This window comes from Gallus gallus, chromosome 1 (genome assembly GCF_016699485.2).
Source record: "Gallus gallus isolate bGalGal1 chromosome 1, bGalGal1.mat.broiler.GRCg7b, whole genome shotgun sequence".
In the NCBI taxonomy this organism is placed as follows: Eukaryota; Metazoa; Chordata; class Aves; order Galliformes; family Phasianidae; genus Gallus; species Gallus gallus.
In genome coordinates this window covers 39826072-39853562 of record NC_052532.1, presented here as the reverse complement: position 1 = coordinate 39853562, position 27491 = coordinate 39826072, and the positions used below count along the sequence as shown (strand labels likewise).

The following is a 27491-nucleotide window of genomic DNA, read 5'->3' as shown; positions in this document are numbered from 1 at the left end:
TAGGAAATAGCACAGTCCCAAGCAGATGAAGGACATTAGCTAATAAGGGAAAAGAATTATTCAGCTGAGTACGCTGAACTGTAACTCAGAGGACTATATTAAGAAATTAAAAAAAAAAAATTATGCCCCAGCAATGACTACGTTACCTACACAAGTAGTAGAATACTCACAGATTCGAGACCTCTGGAAAATGTGGACAGGAACAATGAATTAGAAAATAACTACTTTGGTAAGAAAATGAACACAGTATAGAAAACATGCTGGCCTACATTTAAAAGAATGCTAGTATTACCTTTTCAAGTTATATTTTTTTCTTTAAAAGTGAAAATAAAAAATTTCAATGCCAATGTATTTGTATATTGTAGCAGAAATACTACTAAGTCTCAGCTTGAAGCAGTGATTGAGCACCTGGTGGGAAGGCAGGGCCAACCTAGGGGAGCTCAGCTGCATGCAATGCCCCTGAGTGACTGGAAGGAGCGGAGCCAGGATCCACCCCTTCCGAGACCTCATTTATGGGTTGGCAGTGGAGGCAAGGGTATCTTATCTGAGGCCTTCTAAGGGTAAGCATATGCTTTCCTTTATTTTTGTGCCCATGGCTGTTGCATTTGAGCAAATCCTCACTTGCTGTAGCTTAGCACCTTGTCTGTTGTTATTGCTGCACTTTCCATCACATTGCAGTACTCAATATAAATTTGCCCAAGATTTTCCAACTTAACATTTGAGAGGTTTTAGCTTTATATACAGGTTATGTGTTTTATCAGAATTATACGTAATAGATGAGAAAGCAACAACCTTCGGTGACTTGGGTTCAAGCTTGCCCTGTTTTGGATTTGGATCCATTATCATCATTAATAAAACATGGCACTTCTTAGAGCTCATATTCTGGCCTTCATTGGACTGGTATTTTCAATGAAGAGTTCACGTGGTACTACACTGTCATGCATGTGCTGGAACTTCCTAAGGGTTAGCATCAGTGAAAATAATGTAAGAGCTAGAATGATACAAAGCTGGAGGCACTTCTGCTCCAAGTATTACCTCCACAGCTGCTCAAAAACCTCCCCCAGGGGCTTGAAGATCAGATTGTTAGTATTTCTCTGTAGAAGGGTGTCCATGGCTAGAGCAGATACTCAATCAGCAGGGCTTGGTTTCCATGCCCAAAGAATCAGGACAGTAGGAAAGGGTTTTTATGAAAATATTTTCTCCTTAAGCCTTTCAAAAGCTTAAAACTTCACTTTAATTACACTTCCTCAGTGAAGTTAAGCCCTCTAGTGGTCAATTGGCCTACAACTATTTAGTGTAAAGATCTTCAGCCATTCACACAAGCAGACACCAGTCCAATTCCACAAACATTTCTCATCTGGAAAGCAAGCTTGTGGGAATGACATCACTCTCCAGGATTAATAGGACATTTTCATAGGTTCAGAGTTCAGTTCAGAAAGCATTTTTATTACACTAAGAGTTTTTTGTTCAAAGAAATAACATGCAGATACCATCTCTGGTTATATTAGTAGCAATGCAAGTTTTATTTTCAGCTTTTTCATAACAGAAGAACAGAAGTCCCTGGTTGTTACAAGTTATTTTGTGGGCAGCAAAACCGATAAGTCAGGTTTCCCCATAACTGTGAAGATCACCCCTAAGGATACTGGTGCTGGGTATTTCACTTCCTCTGCCTCTGTGACTTTCACATCATAGGAACTCCTTTTTTCCCCTTTTTTTCCTGCATCTCACTGGCATAATAGCTAGACAATAATCAGTTTTGGACAAGACACAGTGTAAGGTACATATGTGCCAACTGGCAGGCTAGTATACATTTCCTAAGCAATGAGTGAGCCATTGCTTGTCAATCACCACATGAACCAAATAACTAAAAGGCTTATTTTTCCCCAGCTGAAGCTAATTAGCATCTATCAAGATGCCAGTTTTCACAAAACTCACAGGAATTCAGCAACCACATTTGAAGTTATCCCTGCATAGCGTCTTAGAGATCCCTTAGAGATCCAGGCTGCAAGTTAGAATATCACAGGACTCAGCAGCCTGAGAGCCAGCATGCTTTGTGAGCAACTCTATTCCAAGGTAGGAACTCTGAGGAACCCACAGAACAAGAAATGGGTCAGATGCGAGGATGCAGAAGTGAGAGACTGAGGAAAGTAAACTACGCATCTTGCCAAAGAGACTCAAGTGTGATAAATTTAATATATCATTCACTTACCGGGATTTTTTGTTTGATGCTATGTAAATTGGCAATAGAATACACAACAGTTCTCTCCAATGAAAGTGTGAGAGGCTTGAACAAGAGTTTTCTACTTCTATTCAGGTCATGTATTGCAGCATTTTGTGGCAGACTCTGACAGCTAAAATGGGAGATGGATGGAGAATTCCTTTCCAGAAGGAATTTGTTCAAGTTATTCACTTAACTCTTGAGTTACTACACTTCAGTGAAAGTGTTTTAAACAAAAGCTTTCACCAGAAAAAGCAGAAAGATGTAACAAGTGTCAATGTTTATAAAAAGCCTATGATCTAAATTAAAGCAGAAGGGCAATATTGTGCTTTGTGCTGTGATCTGCGTTTCCCAACTCAACAAGTCAGTTTAATTTTGTGTAGACATAGTACACTGAGATGACCCATCACTGAATAAGTGAGAAGAGAAATATCACATTTGATAGAAATCCCAACCCCGCCCCCCTCCCCCCCCGCAATTTTGTATGAGATGCTCAAATAACGATTTCAGTAGTGTTATACAAGTGTACAGAGGATAGGAAAAATATCTGACTTCAAAAGCAATGCAGCAGAAGGTAGGGTGCTGTAGCTTGATTAGTCTTCTGTGTTTCTTCCAGTTCCTCTCCAAATTGCTTTCCAAACACAGGAAACAACAATGTAGGGCTGTTTCCATGCCAGTTGGTTCAACTCATATCCAAGTTCTCATCCAATCATTTGCAACTCTTCCAAGAAACAGAATTAGCCTTTCCAACAGCCTTTCCTTGGCACATCACATGTCTTACTCAGAACTAAACTCTCCCTCCTCCTAATTAGATTACTTCTGAAGGTCTTCAAAGCTTCAATGGATAAGAAACTGGAACTTCTCCAACATTTCATGTTTGATGAACACATACCCTAAATTTATCTTTCAAAATTAGTCACATTTTCAACTCCAGATTTTTCACACATGCTTTCCTAAGGCTTTCCATTGCCTCACGTAGCTTATGAAATAAGCAAATCTGGCAATCCAATTGATTTTCTTATTAAAGCACTTGATGCTGTTCTCCATGTCTATGTCTGCCTGTGGTTGTAGAATAAATAAATTAGATCCAATGCTATTTGTAAAACAGTCCTTTTTATGTTTTAGTTACAAAATACTGGTTTTGAAATAGACTAGACTTTGTTTCAGAAAAAAAAGCTTCCTCCATTTAGACCTATTAGTCCAGAAACCATGCTCATTTTCCAGTAATAACTGAGTTGACTCCCTCTCCACATGCATATATAATTACGTTTTTCACGATGTGAACTTCAAATACAAACTTTACAATGCCTACCTGAATATATACTTTAGCATTATGTTAAGGGAGTTACTCTCAGTGGAATAAATCACTTTGTCACTTGCCGTTAATATGCATCAACATAAGCAGTTTGTGCAAATGGGCAGTACTCACTGTCAATTAATACTCCATGGTCATGTTTGGAACTTCACTTGTGAAGTAGTACTTTAAATGAATCGACAATGAAAATAAAATTCATTTGAAAGAACCCCTAGTTGCCAACACAGCAACATAAAAGATACTTACTGTGGTATTACCCTTGGGGAGCATACTAAGGCAAGTCACATACTGGTTACCAGCTAGGAGCCAGATCCTCTCACAGACCAAGTCAGCATCAAGGCTTTGACATTTTCATGCAGAGAGAACATGGATCATTTCCGTCAGTAACACCAGAATCACTCAGCTCCCTGTAAAGGTCCATTTGCTTGGACATACAAAAAAAGGTCTGTCTGCTTCAACAAACTGTTGCATGTACCCACCCCACCAGACATCCCACCCCTCCCAAATAAAAGAGCATGTACACTTTTCATGTTCTGATAACCGCATGTACATCCATAGTACAAGGTTCTTCTTCATTACCAAGACTCTAAAAGGCCATCAAGATTTTCTTCAAAGAGATAGAAGAGCAAGAGTCATCTGGTTTTACTGTAGTATTGATGGATTTGTGAATCAATCTGAAGTGAAAATCTATTTACCTACCAAAAAAAATGCAATTTCAAAACATGGAGTTTATCAAATTCTCTTTATGTTTATTGACTGTCACATGACTGGTGAACAATTTTAACGGTAAGACTTCTGGTAGCGTGCACGAGCACCAGGTCCTCCAAATTTCTTGGATTCACAACGGCGAGGATCTGCAACCAGCAGAGTCCTGTCGTACTGGATTAGGATATCCTTGATCTCTTTTTTGGAAGCTTCATCAACATCTGTATAGGAAAAAAAAAAGTTTTGAACGTTTCTCAAGGGAACTAATTTATATTAGCATTTTCACACTTGTCAAACCACACATTTTCACTTAATGCTAACATAACAATCTGAACAGTGAACTTACATTTTTGATAGTAAGCCACCAATGCTTTGGAAATAGCTTGACGGATAGCTGTTAAAAAAAAAAAAGATGATTATTAAGGATTGCAAATGTATTCAAAACTTAAACACAAAGTGCCAGTTCTCTCAGAAACTTGCTGTCTTGTTCTCTGCCAAAGCGTCCTTTCCCTCCTTAACATCCCCTCCCACATACTACATGTGACCTTTATTTTGGCAAATCTGAAGAACTCTGTGCCAAGAGGCCACCCACGATTCATCTTCTGACTTGACAACTGCCAGCTAGCCACAGCACAGTACAAGTGTTGTCTTGATCACCTTAGAATATAGATGTGTTTATCCTCTACCAAGTAGTTAGCTTTCAAAATCCTTAGAAATAGTTCCCTAAAATGTCTTTATTTTCAACAGATAAAAGCATTCAGGGAGTTCAAAGACTAAGGCAGCGGAATGCAAAATAGGATGGCATGACTTGTTTTAGCAAAACTCCATAAAACAACCCCATAACAATAACCAGAACTCAAACCAGTGCTATGGGAGCAGCTGTAAACATTTGGTTTGGGACTACATTTTTGATTAAAAAAATGTATTTTCTGAAAAATGAGTGCAATCAACTTCAGACATCCACAATATGCTCTGCGAGAGAGGCAGATGCTTACAGGTGCTCTCATTCACAGTACACTCTGCAGGTCAAATGAAAGATACTTCTGGACAACCTGGAAATTTACAATTAAAAGTCGTAATTTCTAATGCTAAGTTCCCTTCTCGCTCTCCCAAAATCTTTGTCTTGAGAGACACTTCAACTGTCACACCGTAAGGTGTAAAGATCAGTTCTTTTGAATTTCACAAATGAATTTTATTCAACTTGCTCCAGGTGTTGCAATTCTGTAGGTAAAATATATTAAAGAAAACAGTGTTTGAGCAATGAAGAAACAGAACACTGAAATGTACAAGCTGCTATTCTAAACTCAAGGCTCTCACATACACAGTTTCACCTGCTCTAGCCCAGAATGAAGGCTCAACTCCACATCCTACCGTAGATTTGCGCTACGTGGCCACCACCTTTCACACGGACTCTGATGTCAACACCAGCAAATCTCTCCTTCCCCAGCAGGAGGACAGGTTCAAGCAGCTAGGATACAGAACAGATTAACAAAATTGATTTGTTATCAGAGCCAGCAAGTCTGTAGATTTACTACATGTGAAGCTGCTAAACGTTCTGAGAAACAGAGACTGGACTTTACAAGCAGACATCCAACTTAACTTCTCTTGCAGGATTCTTTGACACCTACTAGTAATACTGTAAAACAAACGTGCTACTGTTTTTTTAGCTTTCAAAACTCTGAACAGCACAGTATATGTACACAAAAATTAACAGAAACCAAACAGTTTAGGCCAAATCAGAAAAACAGATCAAGATTATTAAATTTGAACACCCTCAGTTAAGCAAGAAAAGTACCCCTCTGCCAACAATACAGTTATGGAAGGACACTCTCCTCAGTTTTCAGAAGTACTTCTACACACAGCAAAAGATTTAGTAGCATCAGTAAGGCAAGCAACTCTTCTCCATGCTCAATTGATTAAGTGTATAAAGGTATTTTAATATTCAAGGGTGGGGGAAGCTGAGCAGATGCTTACTTTGTACTGCAAAGTCCTAGGCTCAATCATTTCCAGAGGTCTTCCATTCACTTTAATGAGGCCATTCCCTCTTTTGCAGTGGGCAACAGCAGTCGCTGTTTTCTAAAAAACCAAATGTGTGTTAGTGCAGTACTTTATTTCTCACACCAGCAGCATAAAGTGTAATTTTCATAAACTCTAACAGCCCATACAGATCCTATACTCATGTTGAATGCTAACACTTCTCAGTAAATGAAACAGCACCGCTTCTGACATTTCCAGGCAATTGCTTGGAAGATTACAAAACTACCTTAACAAGATTATATTAACAGCGAAGCTGGGAAAGCTACACCATCCATTCAGCAGCACAGTGCTTTTGTGGCTCATCTCTTCACAACAGCCTGTTATCCATCCACTTTTGAGCCATCGAATCCCAACAAACGCAATAGTTCATTCCCCCATTTAATACGGCCTTCGGACACCGCTGAAGGCGATCCAGGCCGTGCTGGGGGGAACCAAGCTCCCGAAAAAGCTTCGGTGCAATGTATCCGGGCTCCCTCATCTTAGAGCTCGTGTCTCAGGACGGCCCCACTCCATCAGGCCCCGCTACCGCCGCACAGGGCGACACGTGTGCGGCTCAGCAGGCCCAGCCGGCGCGGTCCGACTCGCCTCGCACAGCCGCTCCCCGCAGCGCTCTGGGAAGCGGCAGGCGCCGCCGCACCCAAGCGAGAGCAGAGAGCCGCCCATCGTGCCGAGCCGCGGCCTAGCCCGAGAGCGAGGAGGGTGCGAGCAGGCACCACGCGTGTCCTCACCTTCCGCCCGAAGACCTGGACGCTCTGCAGGGGACCCTTGGCCGGCATGACTGCTCCTGCAAAAGAGAGGGAGGCAGACGTTAGCGCTGCCGGGAGCAGGGCCGCAGACAGCCCGCACGGCCACAGCCCGCCGGCACTCACCCTACTCAGGCGGCGGCACCGCGAAAAGACCGAACGGGGTTTCCCAGCCTGTATTCAGGGGCGGGCCAGCCGTAAAGCGCACCTTGTCTTCCGGGAGCGCGGCACTGCGTCCGGCCGTGCTTTACGACAGCGCTTTGCGGCAGCAATCGGTGGGTTGAGACGGCCTCGCTCGGCGCTTCAGGGACGTGCGCCGGCCCTCAGCGTAGTTGTAGCATCAGTCCTCTCCACCCTTTTGGTTTTGTTCTATTACTCTTTTTTTAAGTCTTCTTTTCTCTCACGTGCGCTTCTTCCGGACTCGTGACTGGCGCTGTAGTGCTGGATGAGCTTTTGTCGTGTAGCTCATTCACGAGCAGAACCCAACTGGTTTTGTGTAGTAAACAGAATCGCGTCGTTCCCTACAGGCTGTTGGTGGGGTTTGCAGTCACTGATGGGGCCTCCTTAGTGCTCAGTAGTACAGAGTCAGTAACAGCCAGTCAATTTTGTATACCCATGCAAATAGCCAGCAACCACTGTGTTTAAAATCGAGGAGGTCTGCTTGAATTCAGGGATCCAGGTGCCCAAAACACTGTCAGCTTGATGTTTTAGCTGTTTTCCATATTCAGTGTGTCATCAAACATGGATTTTTTTGTCATTTTCAGGCTGTGATATTTTACTTCTAGAGTTTGGTATTCGCTATGCAGAATTCTCCAGAAGTACAAAAGGAGAAGCCATCAAGTAGGCAAGGTGATGATTCTTAGAGATTTTAAACAATAGAGATTTAGATTACTATGATTAATGTGAAAGTTGACTGCTCAAATGAAACAATCAGTTCTTCTGTCTTTGGATAGAATTTTAAATACTGAACATGAGTCATCAGTCATGTGAGGGTTTAAATGAGCACTTAGCTTTATGCAATTGGAGTGATTAGTTCTATTCAAGTGAATAGTACTGTGCAGAGCATGTAAGATTTAGCACATCTCAAACCCCTGATTGTGCAAAGCCTCAACATGTGACCTGAGAAGTGTTTGCTTTTGTTTTTTAAAGCTGTTTTCTAAGAAATGGTGTTTATGCAGTCACACACGTCTGTCATCCACTCCTTCCCCATCACCGAGGGAAGGGGAATGGTAGCCAACGTGTTGGCTACTTTCAGGTAGTTATCCCAGGAGAATGGGAATTTGAAAAACAATTTTGTTCGCACATATTTGGTGAAAATAGGTGACTCTGTGTTAGAGATATTTTACTTGCATAATGAAAGCAGATGCAGGGGCTGAAGTATTAGGAATCACAAAACCTACATTCAGATGAAAAGTAGAACATAGTACCTACTTAACCCCATCAAAAGAGTTCAGCCAGCACTTACAATTGAGCCAAAGGTGAGCCACTAGCAGCTGAGGTTTGTTTGGTGTTCAGGATGCTTTGAAAGGAAGAGAGAACAAATCTAAATCTGTTCCTTTTGTTGGTGTTATCTGAGGTCTGCTAATGAGGAACTGTGTATTAACACCAAATGCACTGTTAGTCAAATGGCTGCTTGTGTGAAGCTTATTTTTTGTAAGCGTTCTTTCTTGGCTCTTGCATAATTTATCATCATTGGGATATTAGTCTGCTGTACATTCTACTTAGAACTAAAAAACACTCACCCTAAAAGAACCTGTTTGTAAAGCTTGTAATATGCTTACGGATATATAACTTTCTGTTCGAAAAATAAGAAATTAATCAGCATATATTGATAGCACAGTCTAGGGAAAAAAGAAGAAAAGATAAAGGTTAAGTACTTTGTGCTGCTTGTTTCCTTTGCTTTCTGGCATAATAATAGGAGCCACAGTGCATTTAGCAAGTAGTTACTGCAGGAATTAGATTGTACTGTGGGAAGTGAGAATTAGATAATAAATATCACTGTACTCAAAAGTACCAAGAAGAAAAGGGCAGAGTGAGGAGAAGAAATCAGGCAAAATACTATACTTTTGAAAAAAATCCAAGCACTACAGTATCCCTACTTACTAAGCACAGAACAATTCAAAATAGTAACATATCTCTAACTTAAAAAAAACAATAATATATTAAGAACCTTCAAGTACCATCTGCTGACTCTTGTTCTCTGTTCCCTTATACTTCTGAAATAATTGCACCTGTGGAATGTGAGGCACTTGTTTGGCAGCTTCTTTTACCTGACTTTGCACAGGTGTGGAGAGGTATACAGTATGCAGAACTTAATAATCAGAGCCACAGAAATTAAAGTGTATTTGCTGATAAGCTACTTTCACCAGAAAGTGCATTTCAAGAGAAAGTCAGAAGGCGTGAACACATCTTGCCAAGGCATTTTTATTGTTTCCTAATGGGAGGAAAAATATTTCGATTTGGCTGCAGTCTAAGTCCTTGATTTCACAGTGATTCTACACTGTACTAACAGATGATATCTTGTGTATTTTTATACCAACCAGTATCCTACTGCTACTAAATCTTTTACATGGAAGTTTAGTGAGGGTTTAAGGAATTGAAAATCTCTTGATGACTGACCTCCTCTACTGCTGCTGCTTCGATCTCACTGTAGGCTGTAGCATAAGATGTTGCTGAGACCTGCTGTTGTCCCATGGACCTCACTGCACACTCTCTTCTTCAGTTTGCCAGAAAAATCTACCTGCAGGGTACAGCACGGTAGGGGAATACATCTTGTCTCCAGTTGTTTCCTTGCCTGTTTCCTTCACACAAACATTATGTAGGTTCACATGGCTCCACGGGGAAGAGAAAAAGAAGACAAGGGCAAGGGGTTGGCAAAGATGGAGCCAGCAGAGCCAGTGAGCTGGCCTGATCAGTGAGCAGCATCACATCTGTTTGTTAGGAGAGCTTGTAGAAAACTGCAGTGCACAAGCTAGGTGTCAATCCACTGACCAGTCTACTGATGCCATGAGGCTGAGTAGTGCATCTCAAAGACTCCAAATTCAGACAGATTGGTTACTTGCATGTTAATGGAGATTTTGTTTGTTTTCCTTGTGCAGGAGTCAAATCAACTGAAAATTTTAGCATTTTGCATTTTTAACACCATTTTATGTAGTTTCAAGTATCAAGTGAACTGGACTTCAATGTGATATCATGATGTTCATTCTCTGCTTGGTCCTTGTCATCTTCTAAGTCAAATTCACACGTAAGTTCAAAAGGTAAACATTCCAGGAGAACATTATTTTAGCTTCTACTTAACACAGAAGTCTATAGCTACCAAGAGTGGAAGTCAGCAAAGAGTCAAGGTCAAGATGCTAACAAGTCCAGCTGTACTGTGACTCTAAGTTTCCTCCTACCTAAAGGAAAGACAACATTCCTGAAAACCGATGTGGGAATTAGTGTGATTATCTTCCCTGTGTGATATCTGAAACATTAATAGAAAGATGAGAGCTATAGCACAATAAGATCAGTTTTATCTAATGTGTGCTATCATGTAAAATAAAATTGTAAAACTAAAGAAGAGTGTAGGGGAAATAGAAAAAAAAATTCTTCTACATGACCCGTAATCATATTAAAAATCCATGACTTCTATGTAAATGTCCCATTTTGCAGTTGAATTATATATTTTAGAATTATTTTTAGCAGAATGGATAATTTTAAGCAGGGGAAGGATTTGGTCATGCACGATAAGTATTGAAATAAGCATATTCCCTGCAGTTTTTACTTCAAACAGCAAAATCACCACTGTAAGCTTCAGAAGGCTTTTGTCTTGTACAGTTTTGTCTTGTACATTTTGAAGATCAGCAGGATCCTTCACTGAGAAGTATGAAGTACATCAGGAGAGAAGGTAACTAAAAGGTCTGGAGTAGCAGAATACCATTCTCATATTGTATTTTGCAACTAATGCATGTTTGACTAGCTAATGGACCCTATTATTTCTCATGCTTGCTATTCACAGATCATGTTCATCGTGTTCAGCAGCTGAAGAGTTTTCTAAACTCAATTAGTGCAAGAATGCTGTGACCAATGGAAAAATGTTTGATGCTTGCCAGAAAGCAAATCTCCCCAGCTCTTGAAAATAGCGTTCTGAAAACAAGTAAGTATCAAACAAGATTTTCATATTAATCAATACTTTCTTTTCTAAGAAAATATTTGAAATGTAAAGCAAATTTTATTTTTAGTTTAATTATACTTCTCAAAGGAAACTATAACATAAGCTCTGGAACATAAGGGTAAGTATTATCCTGACTGATGTGAATACTGACTCCCACTCAAAGATTATAAACATCTATGGCACATTAAGATTGAAAACACAAGCCTATTTGTAATGTAGAAATTGACAAAGTGACAAACATATTCACACTGAAACTTACTGCATGTAAATAGCAATACAAGAGATTACTCATGGACCCACTCAGCATTGCTACTTGGGAAAAATCACAATTAATGATTGTATTGACTTTAGTTTTGAATGAATAAGATTGCTTTTTTTTGGTACAATTAACAAAAGAAATCTCCAAACAAAGCCCTTCTTGGATCTAAACATATAGACAGTCATTAAGGCTCTTTGTTTTTAGCTGTGGTGCTCAACTTGTTGCTAGAATCTGATAAAACATTGTGGCTTAAATTTACAACACTCATCCTATTTACAGTGGGCTGGGAATGCATACATTCAATGAACAGAATTCAGCTGAGAAATGATTGTGTGTTCACTGCTTATTTTAGACTATGTCCATGAAAGGCTAAAATCTAAAAATCAAGGCCTTACAATTGGAATAAGACATTATCCATTTACAACCTCTCTTACAGTATCCAAGACTTTAGTGGAGTTTATTGACAGTAAATTAGAATTATTTAAAATTATTTTGTACATCCATGGAAACTGCTCCAAAGTACGTGTGCGTGAGCTTGTACACTCACATTTTCATATGTCAACAGGAATTAGAGTTATAAGAAGCTGACTGGGAAACAACCCAGGACCCCCAAGCTACACAAATAAGCTAGCAAGTAAATAGAATCACATACATGAAACAATTTTTTATTTATTTAATTTTTTTTAGAACAGAGCTGCATCTCCAGGCTTCCTGCTGTATTTTGCTGCCTCTGGAGGCCACTCCTCATTTTAGTTCCCTTTTATAGAAACTAAACACAGCAGGGTCCAGTGGGATCCAGCTGCCCTCTCTCAACTCTTCAGCAGAGAGATGAATTGTTCTGGGTCTTAGCTTCCGCAGGCTTGTTGGCATCCTTTCTATCTTTCTACGTTGAAGAAATTTGAGGAAGAGTGACTATAGAAAAGGACATCTGTTCTGCACATCTTTAAAATATAGGCTTCTTTCCCCAGTTGCTTTACTTAGGTTCGGATTACAAATACAAGATAGCACTCCATGACCTGTGGATCTACATTTAAGTTTAAATCTCATAGATAATATGTCTTCTAGGTAGATGAAATCGTGTGATTATTGGTAGTGATTATAGTATCATAGAGAATGATACACTTGATTTGCTGACACATTGAGGATGGTTTAGAATAGAACAAGATAGTTTCTGTTAAGTTATATTAATCTCTACTTAGGTCATTTCTATTTCTGATTTCAAATCTGTTTGTTGTTTCAACTGAAACATTTTCCATTACTTGTGCTAAGAAAGCAGATAAGACAGAACTATCACAGCTCATGAACTGTTGTATACTTACTGACCTATGGAGAACTGAGATATTTTCTCCAGGAACGGGAGCAGTTGAACTCTGAAGGAGAGTGGACCCTTTTGGCAAGGATTTGTGAGGGCTCCACGTGGAAAATCTTTTTTTATGAAGCAAGAGCAAGCAGAAGTGTAATGACTGTTCAGCTTGTAGCATTAGGGGAAAATAATTATGCATTTTATTCACACAGGGCACACTGGTGTGTTATCTGGACACTGCATGCTGCCAGGAATTTTGAAATGGTCAAACCAGCAGAGTCCCTGCCTGGTAGACAACTGATGGAGTGATGGTTACCTGTTATCAGCTGTAGCTATTGAGATGAGACAGTTCAGTTCTTGTTGTCTTGTCATGTGTTAATAGCTGATGCATTTTAAGTCATCTCTCCACCCAGTGTTAACGCCTTGTTCAGGGAGGGCAGTAAAGAACTCTCAGGATCTGGTATCTCCAAGTGTCTCTTCTGTATTTCTTTCCTGTTCCCAAGGGAATCCAGTCTGTAATATCTACCCACTAGTAGAACTACAAGCAGTTCACAGAAACACAAACACAAGCAGTATTACAACACACGTATTAAAATGACATTTTTTTACAAGATCAAAAACAAATAGAAAAAATAAAAGTGCTGTGGGAAAGCATTTACCAAATAAAAATGTCTTTGGAGGCCTGATTGTATGTGGGTCTGTGAATAACACTCAGGAGACTATAAACTTTAGACAAACCAGATGGTTAGACAGCAATCCAGATGGTTTTATTTATGCAGACAGAGTTCACATTTAGGGAGGTGCTTTGTTCCTCTAGAGAAGGTTTCACACACAGAGTAGAATTATATATATGGCGTATGGTGATAGACTGAAACATTCATAAAAATTTAAGTCTCATTGAGTAGTCTGTTGTCCTTTCAATACAGATATCATCGTAATTACATAACTGACATGCTTGTTGGCTGCTCTTGCACATGATGTTGCTTCTTTTTACTGCATTAGTATCCAAGGGTTTTAGTGAGGATTATGACCAGTTTATTTCGTTATGTGTTATAAAGTTGTATTGGAAGATGCAGTTCTTGTTTACAAGAGTTGAGAGTCTAAGGACAATGAAAACACAAAAATTGGCAAGCTATGGAGGAAAGTAAGAGGGAGGTAACTGGATATAACTGAAAAAATCTGATAAGTATCAGCTAGGAAATCTCTCTCCTTTTTGGTATCAGTGAAGGAGATAGAAAAACAGCCTTGACACTTATCAAAGTGACCTTCTAATCCTTTAGCTTTAGTTTTACCCTAAGCCCAGATAGTACATCTATCTTAACCACAAAGTCAGTGCATGCCTACTTTTCATATTCTTCTATGTGCATAAAATGGTGATTTTATACAACACATGCCATTCTCTGATAAAATGACAAACAGTAGTTAGCTTCCAGATGATTTCAATACAAAGTGAAGATCTTGGCTTAAAAACCTAATGTTAGTTCTACTGCTCAGGCAGTAGCCTCCTGTAACACAGCAATCTGGTGATCTATAATGTCTTATCAAACTCTTTTTTGAATGTCTAATCTATCATACCTAATTTCACTGGAGTTTTTGGACCACTTTTTTTCTTTCTGATTATATTACCTATAGCTTCTTATTGATGTTTGGAAAAAGTATTTCTGGAAGGGGTATTTCTACAGTCACATGTTGGTGTGGCATGCAGTGACATACATTGTGATTAGCAGATTAAGAAGTATGAAATTGCTTTGGTGATTTCCTTAATGTACTTGAAAAGTAACAGGTGCCAGAGCTTTTGTTATCCATTCCATATGACCTAAATTGTCTTTATATCTCTTCAACAGAGATGTGTTCTGAACTTCTTCCTATTAAACATTCTGTCCAATTTTGATTTTGCTGAAATTTCATTTTATCCATATTCTTGTTCAGCTACTGACATTATAAAAGTGTTCTTTTAGGTTTATAACTTCTCAGTAGTGTTGTGGAGATTCAGAAAATAAGAGTAGGTTTCTTTTTTACTGGTAGCAAAGGTATCAAGCTCACATAAACATTACAAAGACTACCTCATAATTTTATTGGAACATATCGTCTTTCCAAAATAAATACCATAGGAAATGATAGCATCAGCATTGCATTTGTAAGTCACAACAGAAAGAAAATCTGTATTTTGATGATACCAAGCTGGGAGGTGCTGTTGAGTCTCTGAAAAGAGGATAGACTTTGAAAGTGGACCAAGATACGTCAGCAGGTGTGTGAAACACTTAGCAACAAAGATACAAAGCAATTAGCAATAATTCTCACATCCTAATCATCACTGCACGTGGTCTTACACAGTATAAGATGCTGTTGATGCAATTTTGTGAAGTCTTGTTAAGTAGAGTTTGGGGAGTATTTTAAGTATTGAAATAAAACTATGCTGATTTCATGTAGCATGTAAATCAATAGTTAGCTGTGAAATAAAGCTCAAGTGTCAAAAATGTTTATAATGTTTATGGCATTTAGGTGCCTGATACCTGGTGCAATACAACGCTCCTACCTGTAAGTCCACAGACTGGTCCAAAAATAACACCTCCTAATCGATTATGTTAGCCCACAACATCAGAGGTGGATGTTGGTGATACTGCAGTAGAAGTTGAACCTTCCCTCCAATATTCCATTCCATTTTTTTTTGCTGTGTGAGAGATGGCAGCAGAGGGGCAGTCTGACAAAATGCCATCTGACATGAAAAGTCACAGAAAGCAAAGCTGTGGCATTGAATTCCTTCGTGTGGAAAAAAATGGCAGCCATTGACACTCGTCTACTGTTGCTGAATGGTTTTGGAGACCAAACAGTGGATGAGAGCACAGTAGGTGGCGCATTTCAGCAGGGGTGACAGCAACATGAAAGACAAGCCATGTTCCAGATGGCCATGCAGATTTTTATAAGCACAGCATATTCTTTGCTGCTTTTATTCACTGCTGGCAAAAATATATGGCTAATGGTAACTATGTTAAAAAACAGAGTTTTGTAGCTGAGAATGTGCACTGTCAAATAATGGTTTTGTACTCTTTGTATCTGTGGCAGTTTGCATGGAAATAAATAGGAGGCATTGCTTTTGGAGCAAACTAAGTAAATTAGGAGGCTGAGATCCATCTGCAGTATCACATAGATTTGTAGTCTATATCTAATTGAAAGTTAATTAGATTAGACTTTTTAAGGTATCTGTATCTTTTGAAAATAGGACTTCTGTTCATTATCACTGGAAACTTTTTGTTTATTTTATATCCAGCGTGCTCTCTGTATCAAATAGAGTAGCCCTCTCACATCTAGCAAAGCCATTACTTGATAGGAGCTGAAAGCAAATAGGACAAATATCTCACAGACAGACTGGAATTGAGCCTTGGGACAAAAGCTGTAGAACGTTATGGAGTGAAAGAATATATTCCACTGAACTTAAAGATACTCTTATACTATTACTCTAATATAAATACTTTGTGTGTGTGTGTGGTGTTTTTGTTTTGTTTTTAAGAATGGATTAAAAGCTCTTCAAGTCTGCTTATTGTGCATTCTGGGCTCAGTTGCTAGCTGTTTATTTTAAGAGTTTATTTTGACAGATAATTCCCATATAATCTCTACCATGTCATTCCATTCCGTGGTCAGTGACATTTTAACTTCCAGGCTTTATTCAAAACCCTGCTGGAGCAGGCAGATAGATAAGCCATCAACATAACTTTTCACAACCTTCCATGATCCCAAAATCAGTTCAGTAAAAATCATGTGTTTTTTTTCGCATCGTATGGAGCTGAGATCAGTATTTTTTTTTATCCAAAGACAACAACAATTTTCAAATCTGTTGGAAATTTATTTTAATACTTTCTTTTGTTCAAATCTTTTTAATTAAAAAGCTTGAGATTTTCTATATTACATAATTCTTACAGTTCACATTTAATAAATTTAAGCATGCTTAATAATATTAAAATGTGACGTATTGATTTATCTTTTGAAGAGAGTTATGCAGTTGTATCTTATGTGAGCTGGACAGGATACTTGCCTTTGAACAGCACAAAAAATTGAAATACCATTTGTGGAAAAAGAAAAAAAAAAGGCCATCTTCTCTGCTTGTGTACATGTATGAATTTCCTTGAGGCTGTTGTCCAGTCCACTGAATTTAAAGATTTAAACTAACCAACAGTGCTAGCTGACCATGCATGGAGCCCTTGCCTTCACCGTCAGAAGTTGCTCAGTCCCTGTCAGTCTTCCTGATTTAATTCAGTGCCTTTACTGATTCCTTGCAAAATGTGGCCATTTGGAAACCCTAGCAACCGGTCTTGCTTTCTATAAAGCAGTGTCAAGTGTTTGTGGTGCACGCTATATCTAAAGACTCTGCTTTCCTAGTTTAAGTTGCTAACCTCTGCTTCTTTGGATTCCAAAGTGTTTAGTAAGTAGTGATGTGACAGCTGTTCAATAAGTAGCTCTGATCTAAACAGTGTAGGTTCGCTTTAAACATTATAACTCTCTAAAGAATATATTTAGTTCTTCTTTCCCAAACATCAAAAAGAAGCACCTGCTTAGCAGTCTGTTCTGAGGAGAAGAGAGCAGGGACAAAAGGCACTTTCTTTCTGCTACTCCTGCATTAACTCTCGAGAGAAAAGACTGGATGGAGGGTTTGGTTCAGACAGACGGCTCAGATCTTTTGCAGTGCCGGCTCGTATCACTCAAACTAAATGACAAAGACCAGCTGATGGTTTCACATGTGACTGTTGCATAACCTTCAAGTGATCATGCCTCCAAACCTTTCTGATTTATGCTAGATTTGAAATCAGCTCACTTGAAGTAGATGTCTCCATATTCTTTAGCAGACCTATTCAGCACTTCCCACTCTCGAGCTTTAAAATGAACTATTTTGGATTCCCTTTTAGCTCATTTTAAATTCTAATAGAACTAGAGATAACTTCCAGCCTAGTTATTATGCCATGTTTGTGGAAAGCACAGTCTAACAGATTGAAGTAAAGCTGCTGATATCCTGAAGACTGGGGAAATTATATTCCAAGTCTCACCTTGGCAACTCCTGTCATCTTCTTGAGCTCCTATAGAAGTGCTTATTACTGAAGTGCTTACCTAACATAACATAACTGAAAAGCACAGTAGGATGGTTTTTTCATCCCATGATCTACTCATCTCTCCCACACCACATATGGATGTCTTCCATCTCTCCTCTTCCTGCAATCCTAATAGTTCTCATTCTTTTTCCCTTTATCTCTTTGCTAGAGCGTTGTGAGAAATCTGGAGAAGCCTCAGCACAGATCTAAATGTGTGTGGTTGGTAGGGGATGAGGAGGGAGAAACTAGAAAAGTGTGTAGCTGTGTGTAGCCATGAGTGCCTTTGCACTATGTGGGATCAGTATTACTACCAGCTGCAATTGGACTGATGTTCCCTCAGCTTTCCCATCACCAAATAATATTAACCAATGAGTAATGAAGCATCTTTCTTGAAATCAGGAAGGCACATTTGCTGAGGTATCTTTAGATATCTGTGGTATTTATTTCTAGCCAAATTTTCTCTGTAGGCCTCCAGCATTGTACGGTTGGTTGTACTCCCCACTTTATGTACACACATGAGGCATCACCTCTCCAACCAGGAGGCTTGGAAAGAAGCAGGATTCTGCCAGGGGTAGGTGCAGAGCTGTGAGAGGAGGGACCTAGTGAAGGGCAGTGAGGCAGCAACAGGCAGAGCTGTGGACTGAGGTTGTCTAAGCCATAATCTGTTGGGGTCTACACTGAACTCTACTGCCCCCCTTAAAGTTCAGTCTCCCTTTGAAAATTGTCTTTGCTACTTATATAGTAGGGTTTTTTTTCCCTCTTTTCTCATGAGTCATTCCTAAAAGGCTTTTTCTTCTGGCTCAGTGGCCACCACCACTCTGTGCTTCTCCTTCCCCATCCCACGGTCCTGACGGCCTCATGCCTGACACTTTTTGCTCCCTCCCAGCCATGCTACAACCACAGCAAGGGGGGACTGGGGACCTTTGTTTTCAGCTCATCCCACAACACTCAAATCCATACCTTCTTCTGCAAGATAAACACATCTCTGTAGGTTGTTTTACCCCATGTATGTTTTCCCGACAAATATAACATACGGGACAGATTCTCTGGTTTATTCAGTCTGTTCTGTGGCACTGCAGCAATGCAAAGCAACTGTAAACCTTGCTAAATTGGGCCGTTAAACTTTATGACTGCTATGCATCGGAGAAGCAGTAAAAGGCAGCCAGAAAATCTCACCCAACTGAAAAAGCGACGTATTCACAAACACCTCCTCAGAACAGCTCGGGGCAGCACAAGCCCTGGGGTGGGCCCAGCAGGGCCACATGGCCTACAGGGCTCACAGGAGGGCTGTCATGCACTCAGCAGGAGGTTCGCCTCTACAGGAATGCCAGCATGCCCCCTTCATCTTTAAAGTGCACTTTCCCTCTTCTCATGACTGTCTGTTAGAACTACTTGGAGCTTGTTGCGGTCACCAGCATTGTTTGTTTAATCAGTGAAAATAAGAGAGAGAATCTGAGAGCACAGGCTGCCCTGTGGGACGTGCAGGTCCTGGCCTGTGCTGCAAGCCCGCTCCTGGCCCTACAGACTGTCCTGGGCTGAACTGGGGAAGCTGAAGCCTAGGTGTGGAGCTTGCTCTGTGAGCCCACCGTGACAACTTTTCTCTAGCTGTCTGGTGGTGTTTGAAACACAACTTCCACAGGGGAGGTGTTAAAGAGGCCAGGAGGACATCCAGTGGGTCTGCTGCTGCATGAAGGCAGCCATTTGGTAATTCCTGAAGAAAAGAGATCTTTTTAGAGAGAGGGGTGCTGAATGAGCCGTGTGAAGGCATGAGGGCTGTAGACAAGCTACAGAGACACTCAAATTTGGAGTTATTATTCAGATCTTTGTCAGAGACACCAAGTCCTTTTGGTTCTGAAGTAGAAAGATTTTAAGATTATGTAACTAAAGCACCTACAGAAAACTGCTGTTCTTTTTTCTCACTTTACTCACTCAAGAATATATGTATTTGTTGTGTTACAGAGAACTTGTTTTGCAGTTACTCTTTGTAGTGTCAGTAGCGGGGAAATGTGCCTTTTAGATTTTGTGGCTGCTTAGTAACCGCAGCTTCTTGCTATCCAAATAGACTTGCTCTGTCAGGGCTGCAAGATGGGGAGAGATAAACACACAGAGCAGTTGTAGCTTCCTGCCACCAACCCGCGCAGTGAGCAGGAAGGCAGTAGCAGATGAACTGCTTCTGCAGTGGCAGTGGGAAGCTGTGGCCTCGCAGCCATAGGGCAACTAACACCACCAACGGCTGTCCTGAGAGCAGGATGAGCAATGTCCTTGGTGTTTGGAGGCAGCTATCACTCTGCCAGAAAAGTATTTTGTGTAAATGCATATAGGGTACAAATATTAGTTTTGAGATAAGGCAGTTGGATACTCTATATGCAAAACTTAGTGTTGTGATAGCCAAATTTAGAATGATGCAACACTGCCAGTTGGTAGTTGTGATTATTGCATCAGTGTTGCCTCTAAGCATCAGATGTTGAGTTTTGTCAGTTGAAGATACAGTTCCATTCAGCTTCAGAAATTCTGACTAGATAAATGAAAATAAAACTGGCTGATGGGAGAGAAAATAAGAGAAAATTAAAACAAACAAAACAAAACAAACAAACAAACAAAAACCCCAAAGTTGATATAGAAGCACCCGCAGAGCAGAAGAGGCAGGATCACAACCACAAACAGCTCACAAGCAAACCAACCTTCCCTTGCCCTTCAGTGAGGCGTGGAGCAGGTAGTATTCTCAGCAGGAGCTTCAGGGCTTTTTTCCTTTCAGGATTACAGGCTTTCCTACAAAGCAGGGCTTCGTAGCAGAAGCTTCATCAGACACACTTTTGCAGAGGGAGGGAGATAACATCATTTGTTAGTTGTTTGTTTTTTTTTTAATGTTTGGTGAGGTTACATGTGGTGCAATTAGCTGGTGCCAACAGTAGCTAAGCACAATTTTGCTTTGTGTTAGAAGAAAGCTATACATTGTTGTGGGTGGCAGCATATTTCTGGGAGGTACAACTTTGCTGTGGACTGTGCTTGCATCACTTCCTGAAATGGAGATTGGCTGATGAGATAGCTGTGTATTTTTATTCTACTTTTGTTTTGAGCCACATTATACTCACACAATTTGCAGAGCTTGCTTTTTAGGAGAAGACCATAAGTACTCAAACCCAAGTGCACTGTGTTTTAATCTAAGCACTTCCTGACTTCTCCTTTTTTTTGGCATCTCAGAGTGGAAACTCTGCTAAAACACAGAATAAAGAGGATATGGCTTAGCTGAATTAAAATGGTATTTCTTGTGATATTTATCATCATTTAATTCACTTTAATTTAGGCTGTCCTCAGCTTCTGCTTTTTTAATGTGCTGCAGATTTCTGAGTTGACAGTGTATAACTGAGAAGAGCCAAGAGCTGGTCAGGATGTGACTGAAGTTTTAACTCACAGGAAAGTGTAGGAGGTAGCTGAAAATTTTTGTGTGCTTTGTTGTTGTTGTTGTTGTTTTCCATGGGAAAAAAAGATACCTCTTTCCTGTCCCTCGTGCATGGAAGAGATGTGAAAAAAGGGAGTTCTGGACATTTCCTGCATCATACTTGAGCAAACCCACGACAGCAATGGTCAACATCCTACCTACCCTTTAGCCTACTACTTACCATGGAGTATTTTTGCTGAAATGATTAACAGAAATGAATTTAATTCTGATACATTTCAAGGATAGGTTCAGTCTGTACCAGGACTGGAGGGGAATGCAACTCTGGAAAATGGTGTTTCAGCTTGTCTGGAGTTTGTGCATGATATTATTTAATCAAAACCCATTTGTTCTGTTGAATAAATCTAGATTATCTTTCTACTATTAATGAGCACAAGGGAACAAGTTTAACTTTGAGAACAAGAATATATCTTTTCTTGCACTAAGCTTCCAATGATCAGCAATGAAGGATATGAGATGACAATCAAAGGGATATGTGGTACATCACTCAAATATGATTGCTTGTCAGCTGAGCCATGTGAGCATCCTTGCTGTAATGAAAGTATAAATGTATTGTGTACTTTATTTTAATTATTTTCAAGTCGTGTATACCTAATGAAGCATCGCAGTGGTTGCTCAAGGCAAAAGAAAATGGTTGGAAAGAAAGGCACATGAATTGACACATTTGTTCCTTTTCTCACTTACCCAGTAAGCATCTTGCAGTTAACTCATTTTCCAATATAAACTGCTCTTGAATTATCCTACTTAACAGATAGCTTTGAATCACCACTCTCTGGATTCATCTCACCTTTTTGAAACTCATTAGTATTTTTAAGTACAAATTCTACAGTTCAATTACTTTGCATTAAGTAGAAAGAAAAAGAAATCCAAATACCGTCTACCAATTTCACTGTAAGAAATAATGAATCGTAACTCTAGTCTTGATAACAGTCACATTTTTGCCGGTTCCCAGCTTGTCTTCTTCACGTGTATCTTTCCCAAGGTGAAAATTTTCATCCCTACAACATTTTCAAGTGGGAGCTGATTGTATGTATTGCTCACCTCTAAGATGTTTCTCTCACTGCTTGCCAAAACTGATCACAGAATTCAGATGTGGATCACAGTGGCGCGCAGTCATCTTGTGGCTGTTTTTATTATTATTACTATTATAATTATTTTTCTGTCAACCGTTGCTGACTGTTGCTATTCTATAAAACATTCTGAGGTGAATTTTAGAATTTTCCGTTTTTTAGATTACCTTTACTGTGCCCTGAAGCAGAAATCTGTGTTCCCGACATGCTCTGTATTGTTCTCTGGTGCCTAGGTCCCTACTCTTATATTGTCTGCTCTGAAATAAGTATGTATCCGGAGAGTGGGCTAGTGATCTTCAGCTTAGTGAAGAGTAGATCATCAGAGGTTTTTTGTACAGCAGAAAACTAGCTTGCATTAAAAGTTCACATGCTTAAGTACTTTGCTGCTATACTCAATACTGTATAATTTTCACTACGGTTATGAGACATTAGGAAAAAATGACCATTAAACTTCAGCTATGATTAAAATTATAGCCCTAAACTTAATTCTTATGGTCTTTTCTATCAATCTTGAAGTGTAATATTGAAATCTTTAATCTAACATCATGAAAATGCCGGATTTATAATAAAGCTTGCTGTTTTTTTTTTCCTGCTTGATGGTGGTCCTCTTTGATCCCTACTTGCTGCCTATAAAAAGAAGCTCTAAAAGAGTAGCATCTGGGAAGGTCAAAGAATGAAGTTTTGAATATTCCTGTTCAAATATGCCAACAAGAAATGGAGTGAAGTTACTGAAGCACTAGCACGGGGATTTGTAAGAGGCAACCAAGTCTTGCTGTGGCCATATAAGGCCTTTGGAAAAAGACGTTATTTTGCTTCTTCAGTATTGATTGTATCTGAAAGATCCTGTTTTCCTTCTTCTCCTGCACATGTCTTCCACAGATCAGATGGCTATCTGTTTACACTGAAAAGGGTTTCTGCCCCTACCTTGGCTCTCTGTCTATCCTGCATAGTAACAACTGCTAAAGAAAAACATACACTTCTTGCTGCTCTGTTAAGTAATTGTTGATGGGATCTGTCTTATTCCAATTAAAATGATAAATCCCGAGGACATGGCAGATTTCCCATGCTTTAATAGAGTCTCACTTGCAACAGTTGTGTTCAGTTTGTTGATCTGGTCAGAGGCTTGTTACTCAATACTTCTCAGCTTAAATGAAAGCTGCTTTTGTCTGGGAGCAGGAGCTGGAATGCTAACACAAGCGGTACCATGCGATGCAGTGTGCAGCTTCCTTGGCTTGTATGTGATTAGGTGCTGCACTGCTCAGACAAAGATATTGTTCTGCTTTAAATCAAGATCTGTTTGAAATAAGCACACCTCTCTCAGACACTTCATCACTCTCTTATTTCTGAGAAAAATCCTTATCAGCCTGTTATTTCTCTTTTCACAAGAACTCCATCTATCTTCAGTGAAGGATGAAACAGTTTATAGGGCATCTCAGGACCGTGTATTGTCCCATCTTTGTTCAGAATGGTGCAAGCTCCATTTGCAAAACATTCCCTGGGATAAATAAACAAAAATCTGGGAATACTTAATGCTCTCATTGCACAGCAAGAAATACAAATATTTTACATAATATGAAAAATAATTTTTAGTTTTATTTCAAAGATATTATATTCATTAAAAATATGGATATATACTTCTGTTTTCATCCAAAAAGTGGTTTTGACAAGCATGATTTTTCACTTTGAAATGTCCACCAAGATTTTGTTTAGAGTTTTGGAGATGTAAGTCCAAGTTTTTATTGTAACTCTTTTGCTGCTACTGGGAAAATATAGAAAAATAAATAAATAAAAATGGGGCTTTGTCTCCTTTTCTGAATGCCTTTTTAAGGTTTTCTACCTTGTGCACAAAGAGAGGAAAATAAACAAGGCATGATATCACTCTACTTCCTTTACTGTTTTCTTTTCATATTGTAATAGCTCTGGACTATACTTGTAAAGAATTGCATCAATATTTGCATAATATATTGTTTATAAGAAAATGTATCTGTTTGTTAAGCTTTTAATGCAGTATAGATTACTCAGAAAGAATGAGTAATCTGATTGGCTAAATCTAATGTCAAAAAAACTATTAACTGTACTTTGGAGGGGTAGTTTAGACAGTCTACATTTTACAAGATCACAGTCTACATTACTAGATCACTAGTAATGATTTTATTAAGAACATACCGTGCTTCTTATAAAACCAATAAAATAAGATATGGTAGCCATGAACATACTGGTATTACAGATATAAGCAAGAAAAACAAAGATCCCTTCCAATTTCGATTATGGGGATTTAATATAAAAGATTCTATGTTGTACATACTATTTTGCTCCATTCTGTCAGTTATAGTTAAAGCTGATCTGTGAATTCAAGAAGTTCTCCATCAGCTTCAATGGGCTGTGGTTGAGGTCCTATAGGTTTGAATTATTATGTAGCTTTGGAAAGAATCAAAGTTAAATAATGTACAACAACTTCTTTAAAAACAATACACAGGTTTCATATTTCCCAGTGATTGTTCAATTATAATGAAAGCCCCAGGATTTCTATTTACCTTCATCTTCAAACTGCTGAGCCTGCTGTGCCAAACGTGACTTACGTTTTTCACAACATAAAGGTGAGAAATCTGGGGCTACTATTTCAGTGCACAAACACCAGAGACATGACATTTACTTTCATTTCTGAACGGTTTTACATTTGCACGTCTGAAGGACAGGGCTTGTTGCTAGTTCAGTACTTCAAATACTTGGAAAAATAACACAAAAGAATTAACTGTTCGACAAGTGTGGAGATCACGATGAGAGCAGCTTTCTGCTTCTGCACTGAGTTCCCTATTTTGTGAAAAGAGGAACAGCGTTAGGCAATAGGTACTCAAAAAAAGTAGATTTCACCATTTTGAGAGGATGATAGGTAAACCCACAGGGAAACAAAAAAGTTGGGAGGATGGAACATGAGCAAGCTGCCACTGGGGAAGGCTCTGCTACCCATCCAGAAGCAGAAGGAAGCAGCTAAAAAGCCTAGCGTGGCAACAGCATTAAAAGAGAAATATTCTGTTTTAGGATGAAAGCAGAAAGGCTGGGTCTGTAAAGAGTAACAGGAAGTCCTTTTGTAATTGCACTAAAATTGCAAAAGCTGAGAAAGCTTTTGTCTGCTGCTCCAAGGGGAGGAGAGATATAAACAGAAGATGCTGAGAGGGCCGAAGTGTTTAATGCCTTTTTGTGGTCAAACTCTCCACAAGGATATCTGCTATCAGATGGCTGGCACGGGTCACACAAGTGACAAAGGGCCTTTGGTAATGAAAGCGCAAGTGCCTAATTTTAAGATTCTGGAATCAGCCAATGAGGAAGCAGCCTGATAAAATTCATCCCGAAGCATGAGATAGAGTAAGCCGAGATCTTCTGTGAGGGATTAACCTCGTGTGAATGTAGCTAACGGAAAGTTTGCATCAGTGCTCTATCTGCTTGAGGGTAGGATGAGTGGTTTTCCCCATTTAAACCCTCTCTTAAGAAGTGCCGGAGCACACAGAGCTCCCCCAGCCCTGACACTGTCCCTCAGCTCAGGGCTCGCCACTTGCCCCAGCCCAGGGCCCTCTAACAGCCCCGGGGCCTTCAGGCCCTCTGCAGCCAGGGCTGGGCTTCAGCTCCCCACAGTCCTGCCCTGCAGGAATACCTAAACTGAAAAATACATTACCACTTTGTCCCCTTCCATTTTTAGTAAATATTATCTAACTAGGGAAGGGAAATAACCAGCAACGCCTGTAACAATGCAGATTAAATCTTTTCCCTTGCGTGCCACTAAGTGTGGAAGAGCTATCTAAAATATCTGCATCTGCCACCTGTTCCTAACACATCCTGACCTCCCTGCAAAATGACTTTATTTTTCGAGCGTGTCATTGAAATGAAGGTATTCACTCCACTCCTATCTGCAGTACTTGCTCAGCCCTTAGAAGCTGCAAGTATTCTGCACCTGGCAGGTTGCATAATCCGGCCTGATGAAAGAGAAATACGGCTATGAGTCCTTAATGTGGCCCTTTGATCTCTCTTTTTACCAGCAGCCTGTCTCTCTGCAGTTGCCTTTTAGAGAGTGATTTGGAGGTTCTTTTTGAGGAGCTTACATTTTATCTCCCGTCGGACATGAAATAACTCCACTGTACTGGAGGGAACATGTTGTTCTGCTGTCACAGGCACAGCTGCGTGGGCAGCCGAGGCTATTAACAATAAGACATCCAGATAAAATGAGCAGATACCTGCAAAAAAAAGAAAGAAAGAAAGAAAGAAAAAAGTGCTACCTCATTAGAGACATCCTATCTTGCAACGCAGTTTTTCTGAGATTCCATTTGGCCAGTGAAATATGAAACAAAAGGACGGACACACAGATGATCTCTTTAAATCATCTTAATTAAAAAGGAAGGCTAGTACCTACTTTTACTGCCTTTCATTTTAATCAAGAAGAAAAAAAAAAAAGTAATTTGTATACCACAAGCAGCCAAAATAATAGGAAAAAAAAACTTCAGCACAGTTTTATCAGCTTAATCTTTCTCTCCTGCATGTCATTTGGCATTTGTGCTCAGAACTCATATGGACAAAATCCTTAGAAAAATATGCAATGGGAATACTGCCAAATTTGGTGGCTGTGTCCCAGTTAAACTCTCTTTCCTCTTTTAGCTTGGTGCTGCATATGAAAGACACTCAAACAAGGCTGTCCGCCTGCAGAAAGGCTGGTTACAGAGGTGTCTCATAGGTATGTGAATAGATAAAGAGCTGTGATTTATTATTTTTTTGCCATAAAAGAGCCAGCTCTGTGTGAAATGTATCTCTTGTCCAGCAGATGTAACTGTAGTGGCAGCAATAGAAGAGTCAGTTCCACCTCAGTCCCATTACCCTCAGTAAAGACAGGAGCCACTCTTGCCCAGAAAAGAAGTTAGTGTTTTATTAATTTGCCCTCCATTATTTTAGAAGTTACTGAATACTGGCAGACCTGCTTATTTAGGTAAATCTGAATCACAAGTGAAAAGCGACGTGATAGTCTGCCCGCCTTTGAGGCTGACTCCAATAGGATGACTAGAGAACTGTGAGAGAATGAGAGAGAGCTCATGAGACAAAATGGGTGTATCATGTCTTGATTTATTTACTAAGATAAAAAAGGTGACTCTGCTATGTTATTTGGATGGTGC

At 39.6% G+C, this 27491-nt stretch overlaps 2 protein-coding genes and 1 long non-coding RNA gene across 8 annotated transcripts in view; 1 reads left to right on the top strand and 2 right to left on the bottom strand.

Annotated features, from left to right (window-relative positions):
* The window catches only part of OTOGL (otogelin-like), a 101144-nt gene extending 96799 nt beyond the window's left edge, over positions 1–4345 (bottom strand). The window contains exon 1 of the mRNA XM_015283301.4: positions 2210–4345. The gene's annotated coding sequence lies outside the window, so the exon portion shown is untranslated. The remainder of the gene's footprint in view (positions 1–2209) is intronic.
* On the bottom strand, positions 4262–7175 carry RPS16 (ribosomal protein S16). 2 transcript variants are annotated; one of them, XM_416113.8, is made up of 6 exons: positions 7145–7175; positions 7004–7059; positions 6213–6314; positions 5610–5706; positions 4585–4632; positions 4262–4459 (listed from the first exon to the last, which is right to left on the bottom strand). In XM_416113.8, exons 2-6 carry the CDS (start codon positions 7049–7051, stop codon positions 4314–4316), a joined length of 441 nt encoding a protein of 146 aa, XP_416113.1. In that variant the 5' UTR covers positions 7052–7059; positions 7145–7175; the 3' UTR covers positions 4262–4313. The 2 variants fall into 2 exon arrangements, with proteins under 2 accessions (XP_416113.1, XP_046754932.1); XM_046898976.1 differs by having other exon boundaries at positions 7004–7175.
* Positions 7176–7280: 105 nt separating this feature from the next.
* Positions 7281–23203, top strand: LOC101749704. Of its 5 annotated transcripts, none has more exons than XR_005848232.2 (6): positions 7281–7867; positions 9672–9775; positions 10117–10275; positions 10775–10904; positions 11016–11153; positions 22976–23203. It is a non-coding gene; the product is annotated as an uncharacterized LOC101749704 (long non-coding RNA). The 5 variants fall into 5 exon arrangements; XR_005848234.2 differs by lacking the exon at positions 22976–23203 and adding an exon at positions 12946–15171 and having other exon boundaries at positions 9562–9775; XR_006931001.1 differs by having other exon boundaries at positions 7281–9775; positions 10775–10915.
* Positions 23204–27491: the final 4288 nt, after the last annotated feature.

Bases quoted from the DNA above. Each gene is read 5' to 3' on its own strand.
- RPS16 (XM_046898976.1), bottom strand. From the start codon at position 7,051: ATGCCGGCCAAGGGTCCCCTGCAGAGCGTCCAGGTCTTCGGGCGGAAG. The intron at 5,707-6,212 runs GTAAGCATCTGC...TCTGTATCCTAG, and splicing joins CTAGGACTTTGCAGTACAAA to CTGCTTGAACCTGTCCTCCT. The intron at 4,460-4,584 runs GTAAGTTCACTG...TTTCCTATACAG, and splicing joins GGTGGCTTACTATCAAAAAT to ATGTTGATGAAGCTTCCAAA.